Source organism: Bombus affinis, chromosome 7 (assembly GCF_024516045.1).
Source record: "Bombus affinis isolate iyBomAffi1 chromosome 7, iyBomAffi1.2, whole genome shotgun sequence".
NCBI lineage: Eukaryota > Metazoa > Arthropoda > Insecta > Hymenoptera > Apidae > Bombus > Bombus affinis.
In genome coordinates this window covers 13,774,057-13,794,385 of record NC_066350.1, presented here as the reverse complement: position 1 = coordinate 13,794,385, position 20,329 = coordinate 13,774,057, and the positions used below count along the sequence as shown (strand labels likewise).

Genomic DNA, 20,329 nt, shown 5'->3' with positions numbered 1-20,329 from the left:
ATCTACAGTGTATCAGTGATATTTGCACTCGAGTTATCAACACTTATTTACTCGTTTTAACGCATACCATTCAGCTTTTCTGTTTTCCTGTTTACTCTGTTTGTACAATAGATGAAAGAACAAGGTTGAATTTATATCGTAATTCGATACACACTCTGGAAATTTAGTTTCTCGAAGCTGTACACGAGTCGCTATCGTTGACCATTGCCGGAAGAACAAGAAACAGGACAGAAAGGTAGAGCCAGGTTCTTTGACCGACCTTCCGGAAGATGTTCAGAGTTCGATGACACCGAAGTTCCATTGGCTTTCGAAGCCTCTTCTACGCCGTCCTCTTCGCTGCGATACTCTACGTGAGTGGAGTAATTGAAATTTGAGAATCGCTGAATTCTTGTATCGCGTTTCCAGTTTTCCGAGCGAACGAACTCGCATTTATCGCGCCAAAGAGAGATTTTGCGAAAGAGAGACAAAGCGGTTGTTCGAGTGGCCGAGTTCACTCGAAAACAACAAATATCGGCCCTGCTATCCGGGCATCCTGTTCTCTGCATGCTCGTGTTTCCACGCGAATACGCTGAAAGATTTTCCGACCTGGCTGTCGTTGGAAGTTCAATGCACCGAGGACAGGGCGCAACGACTTTCAGAGTGGTAATAAATCGAACAGGATCGGGGCTTGGAAAAGAGGAAACGAAGAAGAAGGGAGGCTGGTAACTCGAGATCCCTGCCGGCCGAGTCAAACGTTAAATCCACTTCTGCTCGGCTAAAGTCGCCGTAGGTAGGATTATTAAATCATCGAGCCGGTAGCGCAGTAAGGAAACCAGTAATTTTATTTACCGTTGCATCCGGCCTGTCGACGTATATATATTCCCGCCGCGTTCCTCAGGATCGAACGCCAACGCTCTCCCTTGGGAATAGCAAGCGAGCCTACGAGGTATTTTTAAAGGATGGCGTGACACGTAGCCTCGGCAGCACGGCCTCTGCACGCCAGCAAAAACTCTATTTAAGCGCTCTTTTCTTTTCCGCAGAAATTCTTTGTCTTTCGAACCAACCCACCCCGCCGTGTCTGGCGTTTTTCTCTCTTCAGGCTTTTCCTTCTTCGCTCCCCTGGTGCTCTTTGATTTCCCGCTAACTAAACTGGCACGAGGTTAACACGATGGAGGCGCAAGGTCGATGTTTGATTAAACGCCAGTTGACGCGTCGTACGATTCCCAAAACTCAGACCCTTTCATGCCGCGTTCCGCGTCCAACGAGGGCACCGGTCCGACTCGCCGAGCTTTTGCTTTTATTGTGAACGAGATCAGCGAATAAAGACGCAGAGGATCGACGAGGGCTAGGATATTCTATGAGCGAGTGTCGTAGCGGCTGATGTAAAAGATATGAATGGGTCGTGCAGAGAAGCTAAAAGCAGATCCAAGGAGACGAGGATGACTCGAGGGGTGGGTGTCGCGAGTTTGAATTAAGATCGTTCTCTCGAGATTCCTACATTCATATCGTGTCGCGCTCATAAAGAATCACTGGAGCAAGCAAGTTGGATTATTTTATTAAGAAATCAAATTTTCTTCGAGCTGCGGCATAATTTCAGATGGAACACAAAGGGCTGAGAAGGGACATCGTAACCTAAATCGTGCCTGATTTGCATTACACCGTGTGGATCTCCACTTTCGAATAATCTTTAATTCAAAGAAGATTATCGACCTCTCCTTGAAAACGTTCTGGAAATAACCGTTCCGATAATCGATAATCCAACCACCAAGAGCTTGTCTCATCGATATTGAGTTTGGAAACAACTTGGCCTTCTGAAAATTTCGTTTTACACAGTTTCTCATCGTAGTCTCATCGAACTCCGTTTCTCCCCATGAAACGGAACTTTCACCCTTTAAGCTTCTTCCACCCACGGCCAAGCTGTTTCTCTTTTTCGAAATTCGAATCACCTTAAACCGGATTTCGCTGGATAAATACGGTGCGTAGGTTTTATGCTTAATAACCAGAGATCGTGGCACAGAGTTATTGCGAGCCGTTTATACGTCGCGTATCGTCGATCTTCGTGTGGCTTTTCCCCCTCCTCTGTTCTTTACAGTCAGCAGCAGGTCTGTGAAGCTCAGTAGACCATCGTCTGGCGAAGAATTGCGCGTCACGTACTCGACATTTTTCCCTGAATTTTTCCATCGACGTCGAGACCTCCTCGAAAAGAGCGCTCCGCCTTATCGTTCCTGCATCAAACCGAAAGACGCTCTCTCAGGAAGATTTTCGACGCAGTAGCTTTATCGCGTGAAAAAATAAAAAAAAGACAAAATATCAAGAACATCGTGAAAGTCACCGTAAACTCGTACGTTAAGAGTGCAAGGCGTGGATGATGTTAACGTATCGACTTGGTTATCGCGTGTGAATCCAATCTCGAGGTTGTTCCAGAGGAAAATTTCAGTAACCTCGATGGCGCGTCGGTTGTGACCCGGACTGCTGCGTTCTATCGATTTATCACCGATTAATAGGGTTACAGTGTGGTAATATTTCTTATTATTGCCGCTGTTAAATACGTGACCGTGGTAAATTATCCGGAATATATTTGCCCAAGGGTTGATCTTGCCAGGTAACAAATCACACGGCGTAACCCTTACACGATGCGACATCCGTACGAAACTTGGCACCTGTTTGGCGAACGTTGGTGCCGTGCCAGCAACGACGAAAGTGCCGCGTTGATTCTCCTTTCGTTTTTCATCCCCGTCTTTTTATTTTACCCGTCTCGTCGTCGGCCGACTCGGTCCACCGTAAATTTAATCGCGTAACACCGGAATTATTGTGCAAACGCGGTTTGTCGAGTCACCTCGATCCTCTGAATTTCCTGCATTGAGCCTTCGTTTAGTCGGATGAAACGAAGAAATAGAAAAATTGGAAAGGAAAGAGCGTTAGGTGGAACGGGGGAGGAATAAAAAAGATGGAAAGACGGGTGGAGAGAGGAAGGTCGAGGAAGAAAGACGAGGATGCAGCAACATGAATCGAAGTGGCTCAATTTGGTTGATTAAATTGGCCTCGATTTACGTCGAGAACCAAGTTACTCCGACCAAATAACACAAGCAACGTCCATGGTTTATTCGTGTTAACGCGCGACTGCTTCGCTGCGTAGCGGCTAATTTTCTATCAACTTTCTAAGCTCCATCGTAAACCTTCCACTACGAATTTCTTTTGAAAATAAGATTCGTTGAATAACGCGGAATAAGCTGAGATAAACGCGTTAAAAGAAGCACCGTGTTTCAAGATTCGCTGGTTGACTGTCGAGATTAGGGTAATATGATCCTGAGGACTGTCAGCTATTCCGTCAGCTGGCAATTTGGACGCCAGATACTCGACCATGATGGCGCAAGGAAATTTTGTCTCGGAGATGTGGCAAAAGGTGCAGTAAACTGATTGTTGTTCAAATTTCGTCAATTTTAGAGTTTTTGTCAAATTTTGATTAATTAAAACAGTCGGAAAATTTCGTTCGTTTCGTTGTATATGGGTCACGGTATATATCGTAAAATAAATTATCCAATGTATGTGTCGAATGATACTCGTATATGGTATTACAATTACACACATGAAGATTAATTAAATATCGATTACTAATTGACTAATTGACTTGAAGGAACGATACAAAGTTTGATTAGACGAATATTGGAATTGGCGTGTTCTTTCGTGAATTACGTGAACGATTACGTGAATTAATCGACATCATTGAAAGTCATTGCGCGAACTGATATAACGCGCGACGAATAGCGGTTGATATTCGGATACTCGTCCTTTACACCGGACACAAGAGGGTGGGAGATGACTTGATCCCGGAATCTAAATGTGTCAAGCAACAAGCCTATTAATTAGTAACCGTTGACCGGTCACCATGAGGTTTGCTCAAATGTACCGAGAGACGTATAATGGGCAGATGATTTACAGAAACGATGTCGATGATATTCATCTGGATCTTTTCGCCGTATACGTTTAATTACTTTGGTATTGCCAAATACATATGGAAATCGCGCAATGCGGCGGTTTGAAACAGACAGTTAATTATAGCTCGCAAAACAAAAGTTTCGAATTTCAATGAATTTCGATACACGATTTAATTAACAAAACGGCTACGGTACATTAAACCGTTATTATTAGAGCTTTTCAGAGCGTTGTTTAGTCTATCGACAAGGAAGTGATTTAATCGTTAAATATACGTACAATATAAACAAATACGTTAATTTCGTTCTCGATATTTACCCTTAGATTTTCAATGAAAAGCTTATCGATGTGTAGCTTGTGCCACGTTGGCGTACGAATTGTTTCACGTTCAATGTTTCCGTTTACATTATTTTTTAACCAAAATTTCTCTCGCGCAAAATAAATGTTTTCTTTTGCTCATATGGTAAACGATAGCCACTGCTGTGTGCAGAAATTTTACGAAAATACCTGACGATGATTACAAAAAGACCTGCAGACGATTGGTTAACGATCTCCGCGCTTCTCTCCGATCTGTATCTGAATTGAAAAAGAAAAGAAAGAAAAATACAGAAAATATAACGAGAGAAAAGAAAGAAGCGAAAATACAAAGAAATAAAAACTCGACCATTTTTTTTTTAATTTGCACAAAGTCTTCTTTATCGCCATTTCGTCGCGCGAAATAATATCCCTTCACCGGCTAATTTTTTTTTAAAGCTCGAACGTTCTCACTCGCCAAGGTGCTTAATTTTCGTCGCTCACGCTGATAAACGCTAGAATACCCGGCAGAGATCCCGAAGTGCGAGAAATTCGACTGACGTATCTGGGTTTCTCGCGTTTGTGCAACGTTTTCACGGGGGTTGGGACGACAGCGAAAGGTAGTCTGTTCGCGTTTTCCGGCGGACGTTTTTCCGCCGACCGGTCTCCATTAAATTCCACCCGGTTGGATAACGTATCACCGACTCGCTCATTATTTTCTTCCTTCTCTCTTTCTGCCGTAGTTTCAACGAAGGCACTGGCAGGTGCTAAAACTCTGGGCGGATTTTTGTACAGCGCCGTGAACAAGGCTGGGAAAACCGTGGTCGAAGCTGGAGTAAAGATCAAGAAGACCGTCGAGGAAAACGTGAGTTACATCGATGTTTTACGTCATATCTTTTCGTCTGCTATTATTTTCTAATTCTTGTTTCCTTGTCGTTGTATATGGTAAATTGTCATTTCGAAGTTATTTGTATTATCCTCTCGGCAGTCAAACTGATCGACCCCTTTATTTTCTCGCGATAAACCTACTTAAATAACGATAAATCGTGAAATAAATTTGGAAAACAACGTCTGTGATATCATCGATAACGTCGCTTTTCTGTTTACTGTTTTCTGCTCTACTTTTTGTTCTGTTCTGTTCTACTTTGCTGTTTTACTTTTCTATCTATGGAGTTGATCAGTTGCGACTTTTGAACGACTCGTACGAGCATTAACGAGGGAGCAATTAACAACATATGAGATATACAGAAGACAAATTGATCGGTTCTATTATTTTATTATTGTTAATTGATAAACGTTTCTGAAGATTTAAATAGCAATCGTATGGTCTGACACGAGAATTAATTTAAGAAATTTTCAGAAAATGTACTTGTTCGGTTTACTTTCTGAATTGCTCGTGTTGTCTCTCCTGTGTCGATATTATAAATGTGCAGTTCGATACATAATACAAATTAAACGTAAAATAGTAAAGTAATCCTAGAGACGATCGTTGTTGTTATACATGCGTTTTATAATATTTAACACGTTACTGTATACCGTTGAAAATAGAAAGGAAACATTCAGTGTCGGTCGCTGAAAAGCTGAAAATTTCCATAGTTATGGTCCAGGCATAAGTGGCACGTTATGGGAGTGATATTTTTATCGCTTCCTTTCCTTTATTCGAAGTAGAATAAAGGATAATTTATACGCGAAATATCAAAGCATAGGGTAAGGTCATAGTCGAGCAGGGTTTTGATAAATTGAATATTATCGATTTTCAATGACGTGTCGCTTCGGTGTCGGAAGTTATAAAAGAATTTATCGCAAGGATTTTACATTATACCGCGTACTTTTTGATCACAATTTGCGAAAAAGATCCTTTGAATCCGAGTCTCGCCACGGAGTTTAATAACGGAGGATGATAAAAAAGAAAAATTCCTCGCCGCTCCGCTCACGAGGCCTCGCTGTTCTTCGCCGTTGAAATTAATCGAATGGAACGTTATCGTCGGAAAAACCGAAACAAAAGGACGACGAAGTGAAAAAAGACCAACGATCTACCGCGCCCGTTTTAGAGGCAAAAATGCAAATCGTCGACTTTTCAGTTGTGCACGTCGCCAGGGACGAATGACGGGTTTACTTTCGCGCAGTTTTTTCAAACGTGAATTTTTCCGATAATTGGATTTACAACATTGTCGCGGTTAAAAATCGTTCGTTCAGAAACAAGCTATTTTTCCGCTGCTTTCTTTTGTTCATTTCCTCTTTATCCTTCTGCCGCACGTTATCCGGAATTAATTCAGTAAAGTTTCACGACCCCCGACTAGCTGTCATCGAACCATAGTAATTGGAAAAAGCGCTTCGTCTTATTTCCGCTCGGTGAATAAATTTCTTTCCAAGAAGGAAATAATTTCCGCGTGTCGAGCTGTCGGAACAAGCCAGCACGAAAAAATCCTTCGGGCATCTTTTCTCTCTTGTATCGTACAGGTATAAATAATTGCAAGAGCGATCGTGTTAACGCGTTCCCGTATAAGAACGATAATTTGCTTGTCAGATAATTAATCCGTCAATATCGAATCGGACCGAAACACGATAAAATCGCGAGGTCATCGATAACCCGCTCGATTACGTGCAACATCAATTTATTTATAAACCTCTGTTACGCGTACGCGCACGCTATAATCAATTGAAATTAACAGGTTGACCGGTTTGTTGGTTAATTACTTCCCTATGCAGGCGGCAACGATAATAATCGTAATCACGATAACGTCGACTTATCACAGTCCAACCAATTACGTGCTTGTAAAACGTAAATTAATACACCGAGGTAAGAGAAAATAGGAGCTGGTAGTTGGCATTAATTCCGCTAAATGAACCGTGGCTTTCGATAAAAAGCAAATATTTCATTGCTATTTAAAAAACGCGAAACTCGAGATACAAAAGGAAACTGGATATTTTGTCGTATCTGTTGGCGAAGATACAAGAAATCTTGTGAATTTTTAACCATTTTAATTTTCCAATTTTTTTGTTTTCTTTTTTTGTCATTTTGTTACGCTTTCAAGCAGTTCAATTTACGAGAAATAACTGGAAACGAACACGCGAAAATGCGAAATTGCACGCGTCACGTAGGTGAAACGAAGTTGAAAAAAAAAAAAAACAGCAGTGAAATACAGGTGGAAATTTTTTATTAAAAATTCCCATGTCAGGTTCATTGGCCTCTTTCACACCCCACCACTTATTGGTATTTATACGATACGTACGAGGAGCAGGTGTAGTAATAGTAGTAGTAGTAGATGTCGGAGAATTCCATTCTCGAATAGAAATGTCATTTTAATGGGTGCAATGCCCTCGAAGAATGAAACGGAGACACAGGACATTCTTTGGAAGAACGAAGTCGTTGAACACTTTCTTAAACGCCTGTCTGCAGTTTCTACCCCTGTGCAACCTCTTCAACCCCTTGTATCCCGATAATTTTATCACGTTATACGCGTTCTCGACTTATATACAGCGGTTTCTTCTTCTCGAGTCTTGCTCGTACGTGAAACGTAAGTTCAACGTCCGTTCTCACACAATCGCGGAGAGATTCAATGGGATTCTTTGAATCGCTGCAATCCCATACCTTCGTAACGCGTTCTGCGAATTTTTGTCGCAGGAACGTCAGGTATTGGAAGTTATTGAACTTTGTTTTTTAACGATTTTACCCACGCCAGCCAAACGGAGATTGAAATGGAAGATGAAACGAGGGAACGATATTTGTCACTCTCTTGTTTGCATGATTTTTGTTTCTTTTTTAAGCGTTTCACCGATAAAAATAACAAACTCGTTCCCAACATCCATTTAATCTTATGAAAGGTATCAAGCATCGATCACCAGATACGGTGACTAAATTTTTAGAGAAGTTAGACAAGTTTTACGAACGTATCGGGTGTATCGTGTGAGAACATTTTTTACATTCCTTCGCTATAGTGACGAAATAGGATTATTGCGATCGTATCGGTGAAATTTGGAAGCAGTCTGAAGGTTTATACAGAAGTTACAGCTTATTTACTGTAAATGTGTGTTTAATGGAAAGCTAGTTGTACGGCATTAGTGTCGGGAATGGTTCCGCTAAATATATTACGACTTATTAATGCAAATGAATAATTAACTATGCTTTGCTACACAACATAAAATGTTTCCTATATAAACCATATATAACGTATTTATGAAAAGTTTCTGTGGGCGTTCAAATATTTCCCCGAGCCACTGAATATTCGAAACTTGATTACCGTAGACTCGTCGGCCCGCCGTATTAAATTCGGCGTATTAATATCGCTCGACAATATCGTTTTAGCTTTCAGATTTCCAGCGTTGTGTATTTTATATTGGCAATATGAAGGCAAGGTCGTTCTTTAACGGAACCAGACGGCTGAATAAAATTCACGAAATGAATTTTCTGACGATTCCCGTGGAAATGCATCGCGCGTTATACAACATCGCGCGCATATAATATGGTAAAATTCATAAAGAGATTTTAGACGCAAGGTCGCGTTAGCGAATTCAAACGCATCATAAAAATTTTATATGTTTCTGGAGGTTGTATCGACATTTTCAATTTCGATAACGCCACGGGTTTTGTTCGAGACAAATTGGGCCACTGGGTGAAGGATCTCGTTGGATGTATCGTCGGAGATTACTGTCAATAATATCTCTGGAAATCCTCTTTCAAGCTCTCGCACAGCGAACGTAAACGTGCACGCGTGCAAATGTTCGAAAGCAATCTATTCGATTCGCGCTCGATCAGCCGGCGATTCACAGCGGCCAACCGTATCGGACCAACGTGCCCCCTGCAATTTGTAGCGACAAAAGATTTGACCTTCGTTTTCACGCCTCTGTATCCACCAAGTTTTCTTTTCTCTGTGAAAATTCATCGAATCGTCCTTTTTAATTCGAATATTCTATTCATTACTTCTTCGTTTTTCGAGAATCTTCAAATATTCAAAGTTCCCCGTGATTTCCACCTTTCGAGGAAAATTACATCGGCTGTTACTAAATGATAGCCAAATATTTTTAGTTCTAGAGAAATGAAGATGGCTGAAAGAAAATGACGAACGAGAAAGATATATCTCGCGCAGATAGATTTAACGTATAACATCAGCTCGTCAAATTGGAAAAAAGAAAAAGAAAACTGGAGCACGTCGTGTATATTTTATACAGTACGTGTCGTTCAGCTTTAACCGATAGGCTGTCAAGTGGCTGCTATTAAAACGCGGATCGTCGAAATTTATTAATCGGCCCTCTCGAGCATTCGATTTCATTTTTAGAACGTGTTTCATAGAACTCTACCTTCTTCTCTCAATTTTGCTGACTGGGTCGAAACGAAGGCTAAGCGAAGCTTGACAACCTTGTTGCGAAAAGAGATACAGAAAAATATTAATGAATCTAGCGGGATTGAATTTTATCTTTTAACCGTTCGTCGTCAGAAATCCCTGGCAATGCCCGAGCGTAGCTCTTAGGACCATAGGATCTTTGACGTCGCGTGTATTCCCAAGTTCGAGCAATCTTCGTGGCTCACTATTTTTGCGTGAGACGTCTGTCGTGCATGCATGTGACGTGCAATTTCTCAAGGGAATCCAAACGTTCCAACGATTGTCCGCCTAATGCGCTCTTGACAGTTTGGACTTGTTTTCAAAGTTGGACATCTTCGATCAGGAGTTACCCGCCGAGTTTACTGTTTACCTCTAAAGTTTGACTCTCCAGTTTATTTAATTAACGAGAGATCGATAAATACAGTGCCGTTTAGAAACGTTGGGATACCTGCTGATTCATACGAAACTTGTTAATTGAGCCAAATTGTTGCGACTAAGGGGAATTAATTAAAAAGACGCTTAATTGGTTGGAGTTACGTACTCGTGCGAAACGACGATTCAAAATATCCTGAGAATTATTTATTATTGGTTGTTTGATTTAACGATGCTTCCTCTTCGTATAAATTTTTTTTTTAATTCAGAAGTATTTGCCTGAAATCTGTCAAAGATCTACCAAAAATCTGTCAGCGATGGAAAAAATGATTTTATAATCGTATTATATCGTGATTGACGCGATTTTTATTATATATAAGAAATATGTACATAAATTCCTTGCATCTCAAGGTTCCAAATTCAATAACAATCTCACCGCAACAGTTTTTACATATTTATGGACGGTGAAGCTTTTTATCCATTTTCAAACATCGTATGTATATTCTAATTTTCCTATGTAGAAATTCTTTTTTCTTTTTTTTTTATTTGGATGAATTTTACAATCAATTCTCATCGAGAATTATAAGTAAATTTTTCTGGCGTGGTACTATGTCGCGTTTAATAAGTGTTTATCGTGTGTCTGATTCTAGTTGAATCTAGTGCTTAAATCTAAAGGGTAATGCCTTTTTAGCGTGCGGATCTGATCCGACGTATCAAGAAATTGAGTAACTAGTGGGTTTTGGTGGTTGTTAACTCTCACGTTATATCTGTTACTGAATTTGGATATTTCTTCTTTGACTGTGGATATCTTGAGATCGCGATGTATCGTTTCGTTGGTAACATACCAAGGTGCATCTATCAAGGATCTTAGAGCTTTTGATTGCAATCGTTGAAGAATTTCTATGTTGGAATTACTTGCTGTTCCCTATAATTGGATTCTATAGGTCCAATCCTATGTAAAAATGGATTCTAAAGTGGAAACAACCCCTTGGCCAAGTGTCATTGCGTGGAAATATTTCTCGTTAACGCGCGTGCACCGTCGTCGAATAATTATTAACGTACTCGACGCGCGGATGAATAAATCGTCATGCTCGAAATTAGTTTTTAACCGCGGTTAAATTCGAGCGAGCCACTTTCGTTCGACTATCGAATGAAGTACATTTCCAAGTTGATCGTCGAAAGGGCGGGCGGTAATTCGAGCGCATAATGTGGTTACAGAATCTCGAACACTTGGCACACGAGAAAAATTTCCGCAGGAAATGGCGATCTTCTAAAAAAAACTTTGAAGAACGACGAACGTTCCATTTTCTAAAGACCAGATTTTTCTCCATTAAGCAGATATTGAATCCTCCGCAAGGAAAATTGCGCTTTTTATTTCCTAAATTTTTGCTCCGTCAAAGATGAAAAGCAAAGGAGCTCTCCAACATGCACGTACACCGTCGTTCATACGTCTCAAGATACTTTATATTCATCTCAGATGCACGTATCGCGTTCCAAATATTCGTTAAAACTACCCGCAAGAGTTATAGACGTATGATAAATTAATAGCGTGATACTTCTCGTGTAATTTCTTGGTTGAAATCCTATCGGAAAAGTTTGAGGCGAGTTAAATGAGAAATTTCGAGAGTCTGGATTATAAGATCATGTTTTTAGAACGTGTAGAACGAAATAGTATAGTAACGAAAAGACGTATCTTTATATCAGGTCGTCCGAAAAGTTTCTTTCGTTTTATAAGCAAATAGTGGATGCACAACATTTTCCGTTTCATATTATCTTATTACGTATGATCCATTTTGCTTTATCGAGATAAAGATTACAACTTTCAACAGATTAGGTTTCATGTTTGTATAAAGATGAGTTGTTGTAAAAGACGGGTCTGTAAAAGAAAGACACTTATCCGACGATATAGACTTGAAAACAAATTAATTTTATTAGATCAAATTCATAAATTTATTACTATAACACCGACCGTACGTGATGTTTGCCAATAATTTTTACCAATAATTTTTAAGTGTTTTGACAACTTTCTAAAAATTCCTTCAGTTTGCTTAATTTTTCGTAAGTATCGCGATACTTATATACGGTCTTCTGGCAAGAAACGCGAATGAAAATACGCGATACAGTTAGACTGGACATGCAGCTAGTTGACAAGTGTCACTTCTAATAACGTGCAGAGATATATTCGCATCGTATTATCGTGCACTCTTCCATCGTTCGTACACCCGGCGTTTTCCTGATGATATACGACCAGCGACGTGGTAAAGTCTGTCGAGCAGTAACATTAGAGGGAGTGAAAACGTCCGATTAATGCGGAGCAATTCTTTTGACAGTGTCAAATCACGTGGAAACCTTCTTCCAGTCAAATAACACGCTGCAGTGTAGCCACTTGGAAGCAATATTAAATTCCATGAATAATTACCGCCACCGAATCACATCCGGTCACGATGATTCCTCAAGGAACGTTCGGACGATCAATATTATCGTCGATATTCAGGGTCCTTGGCGTTATCATGCGTAAGAGTCGTCTGGACGATCAGTACGTCGTTCATATTTTTCTTGTCCTTCGTACGATAAGTTTTACGAGATTGTAGTTAAAATCCCTTTGAAACTAATCATTTTTCGATCGAAATATATTAATACCTTTTTTTGCAGAGAATCTAAAATGTTCAGTTAGAAAAGTTACATTGAAATTCAACTCTTCGTAGATAAAAACGCAGAAGAAACGGTGAAACAACTTTCGTCTGAAACATTTGTTCGCATTTCTGATACTTGGAGAAGTGATCAAGCGCATGCGTTTAAAACGAACATACTGTATATTGTTAATACAATGTTGAGAACTCTGAATATTGACAATAATATTGACAATAACATTGACAATAGCATCGATTGTCTGAACGATCCTTTATAATCCAGTTGGCGGATGTCGTTTATCGGAGAACAAATACGTCTCGTCACGTAGCACGCGTTTACGCGTTTCATCCGTGTGAATGAAAATCAATGATGTGTAGGAATCCTTGTTAGGGAATGTTTGGAAGGGTGAGGGGATACGAGTATGAGACAGTTTCAATAGTAAATTGGAATCTGGTCAGATACAATACGGATAAAAGCAAGTGGTAGATCCTCTACCAAAGAGAAATTTTATTTTCAGCGAAGAATCACGAGACACTTGATGTTATTTAAATTTTATTTTCCTTTTAAGGATTCAATCGAATAATTCTTAAATATACTTGTTTCCGCTCTATCCACTTTTTTCCCTTTCTTTTCTCTCTCTCTCTCTCTCTCTCTCTTTTTCTTTTGCAAAACCGATTCACGTTTTTGATGTCCTTTTCCGCGCAAACACGTTTTACAACACCTTGATGACGGCTCTATTTATCGCAGTGTTTTCAAAAGATTTACGAGCTAGAAGAAATCATAAATATGCAATACCATTGAGAAAATATCTTTCTCCGTTTTCACGTAGTACCAGATGAGAACTGTTCTAAGAAATATGTTTAGTTTGCCATCGTAAAACCAGCAACGTGAAAAGGTCTAAGGGTTTTTCATGCTGCTGTACGGCATTAAAAGTGAAATATATAACGTAAAACGCTTCTACGACTACCATTCAAGAACTATTTCGGGCACAGTGTAACATCTCCCACGCAATATATTCTAAAAGCCTCGGTGTATTGTCTCTTTCCTCGTTCTACAACCTCTTTTACTCACTTTAGACAAGCCACGTAAGCATTCTCAATCCAACCAACACCTAACGCACACTTCTTCCACAATTTCAGTCTCGCTCTATACCGCCATACATTTCAAGTATTAGGAACTCAGTGACTCAGCAGTAAACAATATCTAAAGATCTTTATTCCAGCGCGTTTATTTCGTATCTTTTATTTCTTGACGCGTTAAACTACGGTTGATTAGTTCCGGTACAGTTAATTACACGGCGGGAAGAAAATCGAGAAATTGCGTGAGCTCGTTAGAGCTTGTCATTCACGGCGATAAGGCAACTAACACGCGTGCGACAAATTGAAAACCCAGATCTGTTAGGAAAATCTGTTGCATGAACCAGCGCGATACTACATCGACGTACAGTACGGTATTCCGACACATCGTCGCTGTATTGATTTAGGCGGTTGACGTTAATTAATACCAAATTTCCAATATGCAGCATCGATACGTTGCTCGACACGCGATACTAAATGTCTCTGTAAAATTGTCGTTTCCAAAAACTTTGAATCGTATCGACAAAATTACAGTACGTCGCTAGCGGCAAGAACGATATTATTAGCATATTGTTGCTCGTGATTTCCAACCTGTCACATATTTTGTCGCGTTGTAAGCGCAATTTCTGCCGTCTTTCATTTCGCGTTGCGAGCGTTTTTACTCGTTGTAAAAAAGATACGACGATATGTCGAGTTCTTGTCATTTTCAACTTAATATCACCGCGGAGAAGCGCGCCAGCGAATACGTAAAGTGGACGGTTTTCATAATTTTCGTGCAATTTCTTGTTATTTGGTATTTATTTCCGAGAATATATGGATGGAAAGGAGAGATGCGTGTAGTTTCACGTCACACGCGGATCAGATACGGAGAAACAAAGGTAGATACGAAATAATTGGTCAGTGAATTATTAAAAGATAGTTGACACGCGTGATTCCTCGTTTCAGTTTCATGTTGGAAATTTCCTTAAAAGGTTAAAAATCTCTTCGATCGTTAAGACGAAAATGAGGTTGAGATATAAAAATTCCAAAGCCATAAACAGAACTGACCTGTATCGATACGTACAATTACGTATTGATAAGAACAAATCGATTTTAATTAGTCATCGGTCCTTGGTCCTTCCGCGTTTCATTTTCGACTAGTTTAATTGTTCCTTTTGCGTGAAAATTTATTACATCCAAACGATTGACAACTTGAGTCACGCATTAACCGTTTTCGATTAAATCGCGCGAAACGTCGCTGTCTCTGATATGAACACGATGATGTGTAATAACGTTTTGCTAACTATCGTGCGATTACTATACACAGTGTGAAAAGCAGCCAACACGAAAGCACTCTAACTCGGCGATAATCATCGCTAATGTTATCCAACAAGTGGATCCAATCCACGACATGTGTCGGAGTCTGCCGTGCGCTTCGCAGTAGTCAAGCTCGTGTACGGTCAGACGCGCTCCAGCGCAGAAACGATCGCCAAGCCACGCGATGCCTCGTCGTCACTGTGATGCTTACAATTGCAAAGCCACATTCATACACGAGCTCTACCCTTACACAAACATGTATGGATACAAAGCGTATATTAGTGCGCGTCAGTACGTCGAAAAAGTTGCACATACAATACTAACGAAAACGTTTCATGGAAACCAAGAGTTTCGGAAAGTTTAATCCGGAATACTGTTATCTTCAAAAATATTTTAGAAATTTGTCAAAGTGCAGAAAGTTTGTATCGATAATCGAACGGTTTGTAGCACTGAGGTAGCTCCTATGTTTAAATTATACTTACTGCACTATTGTATTAGGAATATTAATATACTATGAGTGTATAGCATGTTTTAGAAAGTGATTGGATTTGCTGAGAATCGTGGATCTTAATCGCCGAAATAAAAGTAAAGGAACATTAAGATTACACTTAGAATTTATATTAAAATGGTTTTGGATTTATTTAATAAATGATTTACAGGATCTTCGTCGATATACATTTGCACGCGTCTCAGCACTCTCTTTGTCTCACCATCTTCTGTACCACACTGCCAACGGAACAGTTGCATTCGTCTGTTTTTCGAGACGCTATGCACACACATACTTCCGTACACTCATACTCATATACGTGTGTCACTACTACGCTAATCTAGTCTAGCACACAAAATTATACATATCCGAATAGGATCTTCTGTTGGTTTTGTCAGTTTACCCAAACTACTAGAAAGTGGAGCTGTCCCCTTATTGCAGCAACCATTCTAATTGCTAATTTCAAATTAATAAAGCCATTCGTGGAAGCGTTGTATGTAAATGCAATTAGAGAAGTTTATTACTGCGAATATTACTGAATTCTACATTTATATATCATACATATATCATATGTCAGATATATCAGATACATATATCAGAAAACGCTTGAATTTTGTTCAAACTACTGGAAAGTAGAACCGTCTCTCTATCGTAGCAACCTCATCAATCGTTAATTTCAAGTTGGTAAGAAAATTAACAGAACTGTTATATACGTGCAACTAGAAAAGCGATCGCAATTTTTTAGTCGACGATGTATCTGCTTACCGAGCAACACGGACACAGAATCGCGCGATATGTTTGTGTGAGCGCGTCCCGCGACCAAACTACGGCTCGTGCATACACGGACAAAGAATAGGGGCAGTTGGTATTGATCCAAACGCCACCCTCTTCATTCGAGACCAACTACACGAGCACGGGCCAACTCGCACCGTCGAGCATCTTGCCGGCTTGTGCATCGACTTTCGACAGAAAAGAGAAAAAATAGCAATAGCGTCTATACCACGATCTTATCTATTCACCCGTAGACACATTGGCGACAGAATCTTTTTCTTTCTCCACCCTATTTGTTCCTTCATTTTCTTATCCCCTTCCACATTCTGTTGTTCCACTATCCTCTTTCCTCTTACTCTATCATCGATTAGTTTTCCTGTGCATTCTACCAGTTTCTGTATTTCCAGCCTGATTGTACGCGTGGATTTGATTTTGCGTATATCGAACGTCGATTCCTTTCACCTGTGAATTTCAACCGTTTGGCAGCCCAAGGTTCCCGAACAGCTGATGCCTCCGGCTACGTTTCGACGACTCATGCCCGCTAAACCGGCTTCCTCTCTATCATTATCGCCGAATTTATCGGAGAGAGAGTAAAAGCTTGCCATTCGTGCAGATATTCGTATTATCGATTTTCGTTAGCTCCCCCTGGCTCGCTTCCACTTCTCTCTCTCTTTCTCTCTCTCCTTCTTTCTCTGTATGCTGGAGCTTTTTGTTCGGCAGCTGCTACGTATTAGCTTTTTGGATGGTTCAAGGTCAGTTTAGATACAAATTAATCGAAACACCGGAGGTGGTCGCACGTGTTTAATCTCGGTAAATTATTTCGAAATGAGAGCCAATGCACATGAGCTTCCACGCGTGTTTCAACTGATTATATAGAGCAGTACACGTTATACGCAAAGCCACAGAGAAAAAGCATGATATATAGCAAATATATTTTTAGTGATTTTGTGATTTCCATGGTATTACTCGCTGGTTAAAGCTCGTGAAATTTAAATACACGAGATACGAGTGTAAAACTTTTAAAAGCTCGTCGATCCGCTGGGATCTATAAAACCAACGATGTAGCCAACGTTGTAGCATTTTTATATTGTTCGAGAAAATAGAGAGTTTTTAATCTTGTATTTAATTCTGCGATCAAACAGTCGATATCAGGTAACAGACGATTACTTCGGTAACGCGTATTCACGTATGCAGCGTATTGAATTTAAAGATCGCTGTCTTATCGTCGCTCTTAAACGATCTTAAGATTTTGAATTTCCAAGGATCTCTGCGAACCCATCGTACTATTCGCTGTAAATGACTGAAGAAATTAGAACGAGTAAACCGTAGAAGGAATATAACACAGTGGAAACAACGGTGGATTCAATTTGCTAATTCGTGGCTTGATTAAATGGAAAACAACAGGAACGATCTTGCTCTTTCGCGAGAGATCTTATCGGGACGTTTGACCGATTCGGAGGGTCAAAGTATCACCGATATCGCTGAATTTTCACGAGATCTCGATCTCCGATCGTCTGTGTCGTGGTAAACACTCGGTCATCGGCAGTGTGAAAATTCCGCAATCCAAAGTAGCGTGGTTACAACGTGGCTGTATCGATATCGGTCACAGGACCGAAATAGGATTTCCACGGCAAGATCAAAGAGACGTTGATGGACACCTGCTCGTAACAGCGCAACGTAGTGGTAATGCCCGGTCAGAGATCATTGTTGTCGACCCCGGGGGAACTCTTTCTCTGATCGATTATCGGATCTCCCCTCTACCTGCACGCTGACAGCCAGTATGCGTTGTTACTTTCGCATTTTCCGAGCTGTTCGATACCTTTCATTAACATGGTGTATCTCTGCTTCGACGGCCTGTCCATTTAAATCTTTATCACTGCAGCTGCTGATATATTCGAATTTACATGTTTGACGTTTGATTTCGAGTTATCTGTTTTGTGTATTTTTCTATTTATTTCGTGATCTTCTGTGACACCGTCTGTATTTAACGTTAAGGTTATTTTTCTGCGTCGGTGATTGGAATGATAAACGAGCGACAGATGTTTGTACGAAGACTTAATTAACTTGATTTAATTTAAATGTCAAATAGAAAATCGTGCTTCCATATAGAGTCGTTATATGAAAAGATATTATGAAACAGAAGAAACGGAATATTTGGCTCGATGTAGAAAATGTTGATTAATCGTTGAATGGTAATGGTTTAATTATATATATATTATATATATGGAAATTACAAGGAGCTTAGAGCATTCATCGAAGAGAGTAGGAAATAGTTGATTAACGTGGAATCTAAAATTAATTTATTTGGAATGAAATGCGATATTGTATTTACAAATAACATAAATAGCTTGTCACGTTAACACGCATTACATATGAATGAAGGAATCAACTTAACAAAAGATTCTAATTTGAATGCCGCACTCACATACTAATCGACGTAGATACGTTTTCAAACTACCTTGCTCCACATTTTCTACCACTCCCACTCGTTCTTGTCGCAATTTATACGCGTTATTTGTCATACACGAGTAAACTAATTTCATTAAGCGTTCACGGAAAAAAGCACAATATTAATTTTCACGGTAAGAATATTACCCTCAAACGTACGTTGATTTAACATTTTTTATTCCACTGACTACCAAACTAAAAGGTACTAAAAGATGTTGAAATGTACTAAAAGTCCTGATACTTGTCATTCCATAAAAGAAAAGTAACGCGAATCACGTATTTAATAATTCAGAGGAAAAATCTCTTTTCACATTCGCTTTAACTTCAAAATATCAAGCAGTACAGCTGGCTGAGAACTCGGCCACTTTTTTCCTCTTATGTTTATTCTTCAAAGAAATTGCTCGTCTGCGATTCTCGATATCTGATCAGCACGCATCCTCGATAAAATATTTACACAACCATTTAAAAGTACCTATTTGTAGGAAAGTAGTTATATATTTCAACTGCGAAATTACGAACAAAATCGAACTGCAGCGACTTTATTCTTTGTTAGTATCTACGTACTTATGAGGAGTAACGTACGTCATCACGAAGATAGGAATCGCAAAAACGATTCATACGATGCATATGAAAACGAACAAATATCGCGTTCGACGATCGGATGATCCAACGAACTGTAAATATTGCGCCTAAACGCGCGCATAGGGCAAAAAGACAGGATCCTCTGGCGCGCCCTTATACGTGGCATGGAATGAAAACCTCGCATTATCCGAGCAAATATTTACCGCGCCGATTCGCGAAACGAAACGATTCTGCCTCTAGGCCGGTCAACTTCATCGATACGTTGCAAAACTGAGCGCGGTCGGTGTACATAGGTATGTACTATAGCGATAAAAAAAAAAAAAGAAAAAAAAAAGGTAAAGAAAAAGAAAAACTCTTCGCTATCCCGTGTATATTCTAGTTCGAATACGAGGTAATCCAAATAGAACCATAGTCCCAGACAGAAGATCGTTATTTTCATCACCAATCTCTGATTTAGGGTTTTAAACTTTTCCACAGGATCAATAGCTAACAACCGACTGACCGCAAGGCGCTTTTTTCTTTTTCCAAACTTTAGAGCGTCCACTCTGCATATCCTCGTTACAATCGAGAGCACATCGTGAACGAGCAAAGCTATCGGGTTGTTCAAAGAATCGGTTATACCAGGAAGCGTACACTGTCAGAGCACAGAAGAGACGGTAATTTAACGACACAGCTTGCTAGTGTAACTATATTGAATTTGGCCTCTGTGTGCAACACAGACACGCGATAATTGTACCATATACCTATAAACTCTGTATACATATAAGAGACGTAGGAGAAGACAGGTTGGTCGTGGTGGTCGCCGGCAGTCGGCTTGTAAATCAGTTTTTAAAAGGCTTCGTCGGTCGTTCACGTAATACACGAGGATATTAGAAGAGGGTGAAAGGTGGCCGGTGCTACGTTCTACCCGTTGAAGCCGCGAGCAAGCGTGCCAACCCTGCAAGAGCAGACACTCGGGGAACTAATCGATAACGAGCCTTGACCTTCGTAGGGCTGGCCCGATGCACCGCTCAAGGCAGCTCCGTTCTGCAGAGAGATCTCTCGCGGATTAATATCTAGCTGCGGGTGTTGTTTCAAAGCTGCATCGAAATCGTTCGATCGTGTCAGTTGGATTACAGCTAATGCCCGAGAGGAAACCT

At 40.1% G+C, this 20,329-nt stretch overlaps 1 protein-coding gene across 4 annotated transcripts in view; it reads left to right on the top strand.

Moving 5' to 3' along the window:
• LOC126918207 (synapse-associated protein 1-like) overlaps positions 1-20,329 on the top strand; it is a 93,509-nt gene that overhangs the window by 17,184 nt on the left and 55,996 nt on the right. For all 4 annotated transcript variants that reach the window (XM_050725892.1, XM_050725889.1, XM_050725890.1 and 1 more), the window contains one exon: positions 4,950-5,071. In XM_050725892.1, coding sequence (XP_050581849.1) covers positions 4,950-5,071 — 122 coding nt within the window. The remainder of the gene's footprint in view (positions 1-4,949; positions 5,072-20,329) is intronic.